This window comes from Pinus tabuliformis, chromosome 5_2 (assembly GCF_031772625.1).
Source record: "Pinus tabuliformis cultivar Carrire ecotype Pingquan chromosome 5_2, CPIR1, whole genome shotgun sequence".
Lineage (NCBI taxonomy): Eukaryota > Viridiplantae > Streptophyta > Pinopsida > Pinales > Pinaceae > Pinus > Pinus tabuliformis.
The window spans coordinates 514,203,503-514,215,020 of NC_142306.1; the positions used below are offsets into that span (position 1 = coordinate 514,203,503).

General features: G+C 35.8%; 1 protein-coding gene across 1 annotated transcript; it reads left to right on the forward strand.

Annotated features, from left to right (window-relative positions):
* Positions 1–2,477: 2,477 nt before the first annotated feature.
* On the forward strand, positions 2,478–8,147 carry LOC149159940 (metal transporter Nramp7.2-like). The gene is made up of 13 exons (XM_089433584.1): positions 2,478–2,771; positions 4,322–4,400; positions 4,573–4,613; positions 4,754–4,832; positions 4,930–5,034; positions 5,147–5,256; positions 5,401–5,582; positions 5,985–6,054; positions 6,250–6,423; positions 6,928–7,032; positions 7,172–7,303; positions 7,422–7,517; positions 7,619–8,147. The coding sequence occupies exons 1-13, from the start codon at positions 2,637–2,639 to the stop codon at positions 7,913–7,915; spliced, it is 1,605 nt and encodes a 534-aa protein (XP_089289710.1). The 5' UTR covers positions 2,478–2,636; the 3' UTR covers positions 7,916–8,147.
* Positions 8,148–11,518: the final 3,371 nt, after the last annotated feature.

An 11,518-nucleotide genomic window follows, 5' to 3' on the forward strand; every position in this document is an offset into this window, starting at 1 on the left:
GCACCTCAATAGTTTCTCCACAATCCTCCTTTCTTCAAGAGTTTCTCCATGAGACCTTATCTGTGTGACCAAACCAATTGCTTGTGTGAAGAATGAGTCAATATTGTCTGACTCCTTCATACGCAGGTTCTCAAAATCTTTCCTCAGCAACTGTAGCTTTGTTGTCTCCACTTTCTCCATGCCTTGATAGACTGTTTTGAGAGTTTGCCATGCTTCTCTTGATGTCTTGGCTGCTGCTATCCTCGGAAACACACTCTCATGCACTGCTTGATATAAAAGTACAAAGGCTTTTGAGTCCTTCTTCTTATTGCTCTTCAATAGCTCTTTCTCTGCCTGAGTTAATCCAATAAACTCTTCTTCATTTGCTGGTTCTTCAAATCCATATTCAACAAGTTCCCATAAATCTTGTGAGGCAAACACGGCTCTCATGGTTATTGCCCAGTAGTCATAATTTTTCCCATTGAACTGTGGGAGCTGGGTATTAAACATACCCACGCTGGTGCTGGCCATTCTTGCAATACTTGACTGTAAAAAAAATCACTTAATTGTCTTCAGCAGCTACACAGAAAACTAATCTGAAAAATACCTTGACAGCGTTCTCGCTCTGCTGGATAATTTGCTACAGCAACAAATCTTATTTCAGCTTCTTTGATGTCTTCAAAGAGCCTCGACAAGCTCTGATACCATGTCGGGAATTTCTGGTTATTCTAAACAAAACACAGTGGAAAAATCCTTTGTTTCCACTGTTGGAAATTTTCTGATAAATTCCAAAACAAAAAAATATGAACAGAGAGTAATACTCTGTTTTCGGGATTTCTCATAATTCAAAAACACAAGAACAGACCATAAAATAATACTCTACTTTGCCTCAGGATCAAAAACTGATCAAAATAATACTCTGTTTTTGACACAGAAAAATACTCTGTTTTTAACTCAGAAAAACAGAAAAATTCGTTCTTTGGAAACGGTGTTGCAGCAACACAGTTTTTTTCAGTTGCTGTAACTTGTGTTGCAGCAACGCTGTTCGTGGTGTTGCAGCAACGTAAATTTTTGACGTCAAGTATTTTTTGAGTTACGGTGTAACAGCAACAGGGATTTTTGACGTCAAGTATTTTTCGACTTATGATGTAACAACAACAGGCAAAAAGAAACTTCTATTTATGAACGATAAACTAACTGATAAAATAAGTCTTCCTCACGTAGAGGGATCTTCACAAAATATTATGCTAAAGAGCATCTTCCTCTTGACAGAGGGATTACAACAGGAACGTTTCAGTTCCACAAAACAACTATCTCAGAAAATTTCAGCACTGCTGTGCAATACAAAAAAAACTCTCTTGTTCTACACTGTTGTGTGTTACAAAAGGACTTTCAATCTATTTCCTCTGTTTTCTACTTCTGTTTCTGTTTCTATTTATAGTGCGGGAAAGGGTCATCACCGCTTTAACTTGCTGATGAAGTTTTTGCTGCTCATAATGAACAGATCTGATCTTTTGCTGTATTTTTTGAGTCGGTGGTGATGAAATCTATGACTGATAAATGCTACGACGGCTCGAGGCTGGTTCTTTTCTCTTTCAGCCGTTCTGCTCATTAATACGGTTGTTGAGAAGTAATGGTGTAGCGCTGGATCTGATCTTCTTCTTTCTGAAACACAAAAATAATTAAAGAGTGAAAAGATAGTAATGGCGGTGATTTAAAAGATCCGGAAAAAATGTGGGGCGCCGGATCACGACAAATGAATAAAGTAGCTGCTGTTGTTCTTTTCACTGCAGTTGAAATTATAATTTCAACAAATCTGTTTCTCCTAGACTACCATTTTACTAAATATTTAATTTTAAAATAATCTTAAAATTTAAAAGAATAAAAATAAAAAATAAAACTTTTAAAAGTCACTCTAATAATTTTTCATTCCTTACTATAATGAATAATATTCACCGATCTGCAATCCTAAAATATATGAGAATATTCCAAAGATAGAAATGGACGAGAGGGACTGTCGTAACATTTCTGTATAATAATTGTAAAATTCATACCAGTGACGATTCGAAATGTCCATTCTGCAATCTAAAATATATGCGAGTATTCCAAAGACGGAAATGGACGAGAAGGACTGTCGTAACGTTTCTGTAAAACAATTGTAAAATTCATAGCTGTGACGATTCGAAATGTCTGCTGTCATAATTGTTATATTTCTCCGAAAGCACTTCCATATATTTTATATCGAGATTTTCGCACGCCTGCAGTGTAATCAGCTATTTTGTCAACTGATTTGTAGATCAAGTAAAACTTTATGTTTAGAATTCATTTTTTTTAATTTTCTAACTATTTTTTTATGGTGATACAATTACATTTAAACTAGGGGTTTACTTAAAACCTTTTAAACCCAAAACCTTAAAACTTTTGAAATAAAAACTCGATGGCCTCCGCGAACGATTGGTCGTTCACTACTTGGATTCATTGAACTTGGATTCAGTCCGTTGCCCAGTTGGCGAGGAGACTTATAAATAATGGAACGAGGCATAAAGACTGCAAACGAGCTTTCAGTTTCGGGCATCGTTCTCACTCACCTCCGAAATCTGATGGAAATGTAGTGACTTTTTCCACGCAATTGGAGACACCTTATTGAGTTAAAAGTAATGGCTGAATTATCAGTGGTGAGATCAGAAGAGGTTGGGTTGAGCAACCGAGTAGAAATAAAGAGCGCATCAAGCCATGAGGAAGATATATCAATGAATGGCGAGGATTTTACAGACCTGAAGCTGCAAGAAGAGGTATATTCTGTCAATGAATACGCATAGTACATAGACCCAATGATGGTGTAAGGATTAATCTTTTCTACTATGGCGTTATCCTTATCGTTAGTATTTAGGCGTTGTTTACAGAGGCTGGAAATTTTTTTGGAAAGTTATTTTTTATTGGATTCTGGTGTTTTTTTTATAAATCAGATTAAATGTTTAAATTATTTTTTAATAATAATAATAATAATAAAACTCATAATTTAAGTACTATAATCTAAATTTATTAAATTTTTTTGCTAAATTTTAATAAAAATGATACCTAAATTTCCACTATTTCCCAAACTTTACAGCCTTGATACACCCCTCTTTTTCTATTTTTAATACATCCAAATTTGATGTTCATATCACAAACGGAAGTTAATTGATAGTGATAATTAATTGTGGTTTCAAAATCTAGTTTTGGTTGAAATATTTTCTACAAATATCAGGGGTGGTGGTGTAGGCAGGTGATAACGTTCATCATTAGAATCTTTAACTAGTTATGAGGGGTGTTTTGTGTATCATTTTGTGGACTTAAAACGTAGCCTAATTGTGAGATGTTTATGATTTTTATGATTGATATGAGTGATAGTGATAGTTTTTGTTTGTTGGTTAATTTTGAGTTTTGCCGTTTGTATAATTTGATCGTTGTAGTTGTATAAGTTTGTGAGGGAGTTGAATGCTGTATTTAAATAATGAAAATTTATTATCTAATAAACAATTTTATATTTAGAATTTAGTTAAAACTACAGAGATATTTAACGATTAGATATTTCTAAATATAATGGTTAAAGATATGTTTTTCTTTATTAAAAAGTTATAAAAAATTGATTATAAAAAAAATATAGAGAAATTGATCATATATAGTCGAAAAATACCAACTTTATTTCACAAGAAAAAATCTCATACATATCTAAATTTATAATAACTTCTAAATATATTATTATATAAATATTATTTTTTCTTATTTCATTTTAATATACTAAGGTATAATATAAAAGTTAAAGTTATTGTTTCTTGTTTTAGTGTAATGGATGGGGCAAATGATATTCGATAATTAAGTGGTTGTCGTGGTTAACCAGTTAATTTGATTTCTTTAAAATATCGATGATACTAATTATGATAACATGCTATCTTCTATTCATTTGATTATCAATATATATAATTACTGATAATTGTCTATATGCTGGTTAGAAACATTGACAAAATAGTTCATTTTTTAAAGGATAATAGATTAGTAGCGTCTCCAACTATGAATTCCTCTAAGTTGGAGAAAAAGCTGAAAAAATCAACCCTGGTTTACTCCACCCACCAGATGGCACGCGTCTCTTCCATCCTGCACTGTAGAGTTATGTGCAACCATTCACATGATAGTTTCCACCAGCCTTGGTCTTACTTAGATTGATTTTTTCTGAATGATAATCCGTTAAACTTCAAGTTATTTTTCTAAGTATAACCTGCATTACAAGTATCAAGTAAATGGCATGAAGGCAGAAGGAAAGCGGGTTATTTTTCCCTTCTAACGTGCCTTTCAAATATTACAGAAGCCAGGATGGAGGAAATTTGCAGCTTATGTTGGACCTGGATTTATGGTGTGCATAGCGTACCTTGATCCTGGAAATTGTATGTAAATTTTACTTTGTCTTCCATCTTTTTCGATAAATTAAATTATCTAATGTCTCTCTTGATGAACAAGGACTGATATAAATTATTATTCATTGAGGTGTCTCATAACTTTTATCTATATATTCATATCGAATTTTCCTAAATAAATTGTTATCACAATGTGTCTCAGTGGAAACTGATTTGCAGTCAGGAGCCCAGTACAAGTATGAGGTATTGCCAATAATTTCTTCATTGAAATCAAGAATCGATCATAATAAATTTTTTTATTTTTATTTTTAAGATGTTACACTTATGCTATCAAGTTCCAAATTACTATATTGTTTTTTAACATGACATATTGTACTTCGCAGCTACTATGGATCATTCTTGTGGCATCAATCTTTGCTTTTATTATTCAGTCCCTTGCAGCGAGTTTAGGAGTCACCACAGGTGAGTTTCATATTTCTAAAAATTATGGTAATTATATGAACTGGGTATTTTAATAAAGTACAATGCTCACTCATGAATTTATTGGGACTTTTACTAGGCAAGCATCTTGCAGAACATTTCAGAGAAGAGTACCCAAAGAAAATAAATTTCATCTTATGGTTGCTAGCAGAAGGGGCTGTAATAGCAGCAGATATTCCCGAAGGTTATCGTTTTATATGAATAATATAAATACTTGTTTTGATGTATCAGTTTAAAATGTATTCATCTTGTTAGAATAGTAATTGACTGTTTCTGCTTCAATGTATTCATGACAGTGATAGGAAGTGCATCTGCTCTTAATATGTTGTTCCATATACCTGTATGGGTCGGTGTTCTCCTAACTGGACTCAGCACACTTATTCTTCTCGCAATGCAGAGATATGGGGTGCTTTATTTCTTCCACCTAATTATATTCTCGTCGATCCATATAATATTTCATAACTTTTACTTACATTGTCAATTTTCTTACCCTTTTAATCTTTGGCTTGTGTTTTATATGGAATATATCTTATAATTCGTGGTATTTCAGATCAGAAAATTGGAGTTGTTCATTGCGCTTCTTGTATTTTTGATGTTTGGCTGTTACATTGGAGAGTTGGCATATGCAAAACCTAAAGCGAAAGAGGTCCTGAAAGGACTCTTTGTACCTCAGTTAAAAGGACAAGGACCAACTGCTCTTGCCATCTCTCTTATTGGAGCTATGATTATGCCGTAAACTGTCACTCTTTTTTAACTTCCGTTATTGTTGTGAAGAAAATGTTTATTTTACACTAGTTTAAAAGATTTTATTTCTTAAAAAGTCACAGTTCAAAACCAGAAAGGTAGAGTGTGTATGTTTTAATAAACTTAACAGTCAAATCACTGCGCCCAGATAAATCCCTTGTCCCACAAACAAAAAAATCTTATACACCAATATGATATCCAACTTAACTGTGATCTTAAAACTAGATAATAATAATCATAAGATATGAAGTTTGCTTTCTTAAAGATTTATATAAAATATTAATAATAATAATAAATATAGAAATTTTCATTTCTTATAACCTTAAAGATTTATATAAAACTTTTTCTAATCCAGATTATATAACTGATCGCCTTATCAAACATGTCCAGGCACAATCTATTTCTTCACTCCGCCTTGGTTCTCTCGCGGAAAGTAACACATTCTGTTTCTGCAATTAATGTAAGTACTGTTGAGTGAATTCTTCCGAAAAAAGAAATAGTTATGAAATCAAAGAAATACTGTTGAGTGAATTCTTCCGAAAACTGCAATAGTTATGAAATCAAAGAAGTACTGTTGAGTGAATTCTTCCGAAAACAGAAATAGTTATGAAAGCAAAGAAGCATGAAATGATTTGGCATGATGTCTCTGGTACAGTTGGCGCGCAAATATTTCCTCATAGAAACTGGAATTGCTCTATTGATCGCATTCGTGATCAATGTCGCTATTATATGTGTGAGCGGGGCGGTATGCTCTTCACCGAATCTATCTCCACAGGATTCGAATTATTGTAGCAACTTGGACCTGACTAAATCATCTTTTCTATTAAAAGTAAGTTAACACTCAAATCCCCAAAGAACATCACGTCTAGTTTGTGATTGTGGTTTTCATTCTGCTCCATTTTTTCCCAGCATTTCAAGCAATAAGATAATATTGCAGGCAAATAGACTCATACAGTGATGTTGAACATGAAATATTGGAGAAATTATGCTAGGTATACATACTTTTATTTTAGTTGATAGGTTAGGTTTTAAAAGTAAAAGTACATAATATATAGTACTATAATTATAGTAAATATGGTTGATATGGTTGATATATGGTAATTTTTTTTATTTTCTTAGCAGATTAATGTTTAGTATATAAAAATTAAAACATATAGAGAATCTACATATCAATCACATTTACTAACTAAATTATATGCTACATTTACTAACTTAATTGTGTAGTTGGACTGGGAAACAACCCTAACCCTATGCATGGAGAGGATTAATAAACCATGATGGGGTTAGGGTTCCAAAATATGTAACTTACAAATCATATATTGTCGTTCTGCAGCATGTTCTAGGGAGCTGGAGCTCAACGGTTTATGCAATTTCACTGTTGGCGTGTGGGCAGAGCTCAACAATCACAGGAACATTTGCTGGGCAGTATGTCATGCAGGTGCAATGCATTGTTAATTAATATCTTTTGTTGCAAGATGAAAGAACAAGGTCATTGGATCTTTCTTGCCTGAGTTTTATAATATTCCTACCATAGATTATAGAATGACATACAAGTGCGATGAGTATTTTCTGCGCAGGGATTTCTGAATATGAAGGTGAAGACTTGGATTCGTAATCTTGTCACACGGGGCATTGCCATCATCCCAAGCTTGATAGTTTCAGTGATTTTTGGCTCTTCTGGTTCTGGGAAACTTATTATTATTGCCTCGGTATGCTTTTGATAGAACATTTTCTAAAATACGACTTGGAATCTCTACAATTCATACCTAAATCTTTAGCCTCTTTTAGCAATATGATGCCTCTGCTTACCATGTTTTTTTCGTGCAGATGATATTATCATTTGAATTGCCATTTGCTTTAATACCTTTGTTGAAGTTTACGAGCAGTAAGATAAAGATGGGACCTCACAAGAACTCAATTGGAGTAAGCAAGTGCTATCGGTTTACAGTTAACCTTATTTTTATGGTACTTGGTCATTTTGAAAAAATTATCATAAAAATAGCTTACATTTTCTGGTGTTGCAGACGATGGTTATTGCCTGGCTGATAGGATCCGCTATGAGAGTTATAAACATCTACTACTTAACCACACGATTTGGAACCTGGTTGGTACATAATAATCTGCCCAAGGCAGCTTCGGTATTTATAGCAATACTGGTATTTCCACTAATGGCTTTATATATTGTTGGGATACTTTATTTGGCCATTCGACCGGACAGTAAGGTCACTAATGTGGCCCCAGGAGGATCCTCCATGCCAACCCCAATGGGCACTCCGAACCCTCAACTTGAATTGGAGAGCCAGAATCTCGAAGCTAAATAGATCCCATCGTCACTCGGTCACCGAGATTATCACACCCTCCCGCTGAATACAACGTGTGACTTTACTGTGTAATTTGATTTAAACGTGTATTAGATTTCAGGTCAATAGGGTAGCTTGTTCTTATTTTTTGTGCACCAGGAAATGAGATTTGGGTTGGAATAACACACGATAAAACAACTATTGGCCCTTTGGAGAAGATTTATGTGATGTTATGGTTAAACGGAAAACAAAGGGGAAGTATTAATGGTGAAAAATGGTGAAGTCTTAATTGAATCATTTAATTAGGAAGAAGTTGTTGTTGTTGTTTAGATATTTTAATAAATTGTTTAAAACTAATTCAAATATATATTTTTATAATAGTGTAATTATAAAAATTAAATGGCTTTTAAATATGAATAAATTTATAAGTATTATTTTTATTTATTTATTAATATATTTTATTTTTAATTTACTTATTTTTTATAGAATTTTACTAAATTGTAATTTTATTTTCAATTATTATTAGTTATTGAATAAGTTAATATATAAGGTAAACATATATATATATATATATTTAAAAAAATATAGCAAGATTTTTAATCATGGAGATGTGATTTATCTTAATTTTATTATGGATATTTTTAATTTATATAAAGATTTGGTTTCAATATTATGGATTATCAATACCACATGGTCAAAAAACGATAACTCATTTCTTCACATTTTTTTTAATTAATCAATTTAATTAAAAAACAGAGAGAATAATTACCTTTGAGATAAATATCAACCTCCTATGTGTAATTACTAGAAATATTCTCAATCTCTACTATATCATTAATATTCCAAAATGGACACCTCTAAAATTATAAAATTAAGTTTTTAAATAATAAAATTAGAATTTAAAAAAATAAGGAACTATGGTTAGAAAAATGTAATTATCCGAATTAACCTATTTATGTGAGTTAGTTGAGTTATCTCTTTTTGGTGCAACATGTACATGATGTGATAAAATAATAATTGGATTTAGACATTCCATCTAGATATTTTTTGGAAGTTAAATGTAGATATTTCTTAGCATGTAATTTCTACTAGAGAGATATTGTCACGCCCCTACACCTGCGGTAGTCTTTCAACCGCTTGTAGCAAGGTGCGGCTCTACCAATCATTTTCTTTTCACCAATACTTATGATTGTAAACTACGCCTAACATTCCATACTTAGTTTTATTTTCGTTAGCAAGTATTATTAATGTGTTCCTTTATACAAGCGAAAGCCCATAACATTCACATAACAACATTATACAAGAGAAATGCACAATAGTATAAAGGGAGGGGCAATTCCCTGCAATATGAGTATGCCCGAATCAATATATTTAATCTTCTTTTACAAGTAGAAGTTAAATCTTGGGAAACCCCAAATTTACACTTAGCCAATTTTCAAGCTTCAGCAAACTCGGTTGCCCGGCTCGTCAGTGCCTCTGCACGGTCGCCGCACGACTCACCAACCCTTCGTTCACCTCGTCGCACGATCGTGTTGTTTGCCCAACTTGGGCGTGTCTCGTCGTAATCAAGTCACCACACATGGGCGCCTCCGCACGAGTCACACCTTCGTTCACAATCTCAACACTTCACTATTTCCTCCATTTCGTCGTGCACGACGCGCCCTACCCAGGTCGCCCTTCCGCACAATTCTTTGCTCCGGCATGCACGGCACGCCGTCGCCCGGCCGCCTGTCCGCACATCTACCCGCTCACCCAACTTCGTTCACCGGAGTCGCCACACGCCTTCACCCGAGTTGCCACACGACTTCACCCAGTTTGCCCGAACGACCTCACCCAGGTCGCCACACGACTTCGCCCAGGTTGCCCGAACGACCTCACCCAGGTCACAACACGACCTTGCCCGGGTTGCCCAAGCGACCTCACCCGAGTTCTGCCTAAACAACCTTCCTGAAGGACTTTTCTGAATGACCTTCCCGAACGACTGTCTGAATGACTGTCTCGAACGACTGTCCGAACGACTTTCCCGAACGACTATCCAAACTATTTTCCCGAACAACTTTCCCGAACGAATGTCTGAACAACTTTCCTGAACAACTGTCTGAACGAATTTCCCGAACAACTGTCCGAACGATTTTCCTAAACGACTGTCCGAATGACTTTCCCGAACGACTGTCCGAACGACTTTTCTAAATGAGTTTACACCCGAGTTCCGTTCGTCGTGCGGGCTCATCCACGCACTGTAGAACTCCTTATTCGAACACGTGTTGATCGAATGATGGTCGTTTGCCTCCAAATGACCTCCAATATATATGTGCGGGTGGCAGGTTGTGTCACTCGGCCAACCCACACCAAACACCCAAGCCGACTTGTTCAACATGTGTTGTCTTGCCCAAGATGATGGTCGGCCCACCCAACTCATGGGACCGTCCCCTCAACTCGCCCAACACCTTATAAACTCGTTTCTTGGCTCGTTTCGTTTCATATTTTGCATGCACTTCGCACGGTGGAGTTTCTCTGCCCGTCGCACGGACCGTAGGTCTTAACATCCTCCCCCACTGGAAGTCATTGTTGTCCTCGACAATATCTTATCCCGGCAACTATCTGTCACCAAGTTCACCATACCAAGGTATACACCCCATCGGTATGTCATACATCAGAAATCATCTCAATCCATAATCATCAACCACCCTGTCACAATCTCCACATGCTACTCCCCATCGTGGAAGGTTGGTTCCCCCATCTCAAGCTACATGCTTCCTGCAACATATCATGTCGACCTCATGATGTATCATCCTCATGTGAACTGCTGCCATGATACTCCAACACAATGCTAACAAATCTCTGTACACTTATGTCCCCCATGTCTGAACTAGTCAGGTGATCAGTCCAACTGTCACGTTCAAACCATGAGAATGCACATCCTCATGCCACCATCAGTTGTTTCCCAGAACATCCCGTCACATCCTCGACTCGATCAAGAATCTATCTCCATATAAGTGTAAGCCATGCTCAGGTCCATGAAGTAGTCCTCATCTCATCTGCAACATGTTGTCCATGATGTCTGGTACTAATGTGCCGCATGAAATCAGGCACATCTACCCCAACATCATCATCCATCTGCAAAACATCCATCTCCTCAAAGTGACGAGATCATCTCATCAAACTCCGACTCTTGATGTGCCACATCCAGGTCCATGAAGCAACCTCCATCATATCTGTAATGTTCCATCCCTCAAGTTTGCCATAGCAACAAGTATACGCTTGTCTCATCTATCCATGTGCTGCCTGTGATCATAGGTCAATCAGCTCCCATGTGTCAAAAGTGGTTGAGTCTCGGCTCAACCCATGCCTAAGTGTTGTCACCAAGGCATCATCATCGTTGTAACTCCATCACTTCAAAGTGTCTCATATCAATCCTCCACATCAAGTCACTCTTTCAAGCCATTCCCATACATATACTTGAAAGTATGCACCCCATCCTGCATCAAAGTCTCTGACCTCAACTCCTCAATGCATCAGATCCTCCAAGTCCACCATATATGAAGTCCCTAAAAGTCACAACCTCATGTCATCATGAGCTCCATGAGTCATCTCCAACCAACATCTCAGCAAGCATACAAGTCT